General features: G+C 39.0%; 1 protein-coding gene across 1 annotated transcript in view; it reads left to right on the top strand.

Moving 5' to 3' along the window:
- Positions 1–2102, top strand: part of atp10d (ATPase phospholipid transporting 10D) — a 44297-nt gene that overhangs the window by 36436 nt on the left and 5759 nt on the right. Inside the window, exons 15-16 of the mRNA XM_014011884.1 lie at positions 306–591; positions 691–767. Coding sequence (XP_013867338.1) covers positions 306–591; positions 691–767 — 363 coding nt within the window. The remainder of the gene's footprint in view (positions 1–305; positions 592–690; positions 768–2102) is intronic.

Here is a 2102-nt window from a genome sequence, read left to right as displayed (position 1 = left end):
ATCCTTACCAGATGCCTGAGCCACAGGCTCCTCTCGACGTGGAAGAGCAGCGGCTCTACTCTGAGTCCCTCCCGGATGACCGAGCTTCTCACCCTATCCCTAAGGGAGAGCCCAGCCACCCTGCGGAGGAAACCCATTTCGGCCGCTTGTATCTGAGACCTCGTTCTTTCGGTCATGACCCAAAGCTCATGACCATGCTTTTTGTCTTGTGAACTTGATATTTAACTTGCATCCCATCATGCATTTCAGCTTGAAACACATTTAAAATAAGTTCTTTCACGTCCACGGTTGCTCTTTCTCTGCAGGATTCGTGTGCCTCTCTACTGGAGGAGCTCGTACTTGAAGTCCAGGGATGTGGAGCCAGTTTGACCAAGTCGGCTGAAGCATCGTCCCCCGGCGGCGGCCCCAGCTTCATCCTGGTCATCGACGGCCGGACGCTGGAGTGGGCTTTGCAGGACGAGCTGAAAGGCAGCTTCCTGGAGCTGAGCCGTAAATGCAAGGCGGTGATCTGCTGTCGGTCCACCCCGCTGCAGAAGAGCAAGGTGGTCCACCTGATCCGAGACAAGCTCGGTGTCATGGCCCTGGCTGTGGGTAAGAACAGCACTGCTTTGAAATTATTTCCTTCTGGAATCAAAACTGCAGTTATTGAAATCATTCCTACATTTGTCTGAGGATGTTTTGTGTTTTCAGGTGACGGAGCTAACGATGTTAGCATGATCCAGGTGGCGGATGTAGGAATCGGGATATCTGGTCAGGAGGGGATGCAGGTAACCTCCCACTGTAAACAGACTATGACGGTTGATGCATCTTTAACTCAGCTGCCACAGCTCAGACAGACTCAGAAGCTCAAAACATTTTTGGCAAGACTTGAGCCAGATATAGTCATACAAATATTTAACCATCTCCATAACTTTTCAGTGCAAACAAACACATTATGTATGTATTATAATTTTGTATTAAAAATAATATACCAAATATGTCTTTTTGTACTGCACAAAATAACCTAAATACTTTTTCTTATTTGTTAGACTGACTGATTTCTCTATTTCTCTATTTATTTCTCATTTCAAATTACTGTATCCCTAAAATAATCTGTTCCCCCACCAGAAGGGGTGCTCACAATATCAAAGTTATTCGATGAACATCCCATTACAAAAAAAAGAGCATCGATATAGACTTCGGTATCGAATGTATTTGCCAAGTATTTACAGTAACGCTTTCTTTTACGGTACCCTTATTACCATGTACTTACAATGTAAAAAAAAAARGTAATTACTACCTTATTACCATGTAATTACGTGGTAATTAGGGTACAAAAAAACTATTGTTAGTAAAACTACCTTTATTGGGTAACTACAATCAAATTACTATTCAATAGTAACTCAACACTATATTTATAACCAAAAGAATGCAACTAAATTTTTGGGTTACTGGTTAATTGCAATAAAATATAACTTTAAAACTGTCCAAATTACCTACTACTTATTTAGGTGTTACATAGTGAATTATAATACATTACGAGGTAAGTGCTACATTACTGCAGACAATTAATTACATAGTAAAATTATACCCTAATTACCACGTAATTACTTGGTAATAACGAAGTGATTACTATTCAATTACATTTTTTATTACCTTGTAATTACATGGTAATAAGGGTACCATAAGAGAGCGTTACCGTATTTATTTGGTATCAGATCGATATCAAAGTATCGCCCACCGCTCGCTGAAAGGAATACTCCAAAAATGCGAACTGACAGAAAAAAAAGCACAGATTTTGTCAAAAGGCTAAAATAAATATCTTTCTGCTAACAGAACAGCAACCAAACAACACACTAATGGAATGAAATTTGTCTTTTATTGTTTTTTTATTGAGAGAAATGGAGGTGAAATGGAGGCAATGCATCAATAAAATTGAAAGTCATTTGTACTGCACAAAATGACTTAAATACATTTTTTTATTTGTTAGACTGACTGATTTCTCTATTTAACTATTTCTTTCAAAAAGTTTATATTATTTAGAGCAGTGGTTCCCAAACTTTTTGTCTTCTGACCCACAAATTATCCATGGCAAAATCTTGTGACCCCAAATATTACTGGTC

The sequence above is a fragment of the Austrofundulus limnaeus genome, unplaced genomic scaffold (genome assembly GCF_001266775.1).
Source record: "Austrofundulus limnaeus strain Quisiro unplaced genomic scaffold, Austrofundulus_limnaeus-1.0 Scaffold85, whole genome shotgun sequence".
In the NCBI taxonomy this organism is placed as follows: domain Eukaryota; kingdom Metazoa; phylum Chordata; class Actinopteri; order Cyprinodontiformes; family Rivulidae; genus Austrofundulus; species Austrofundulus limnaeus.
This window is presented reverse-complemented; position numbering and strand designations above follow the sequence as displayed.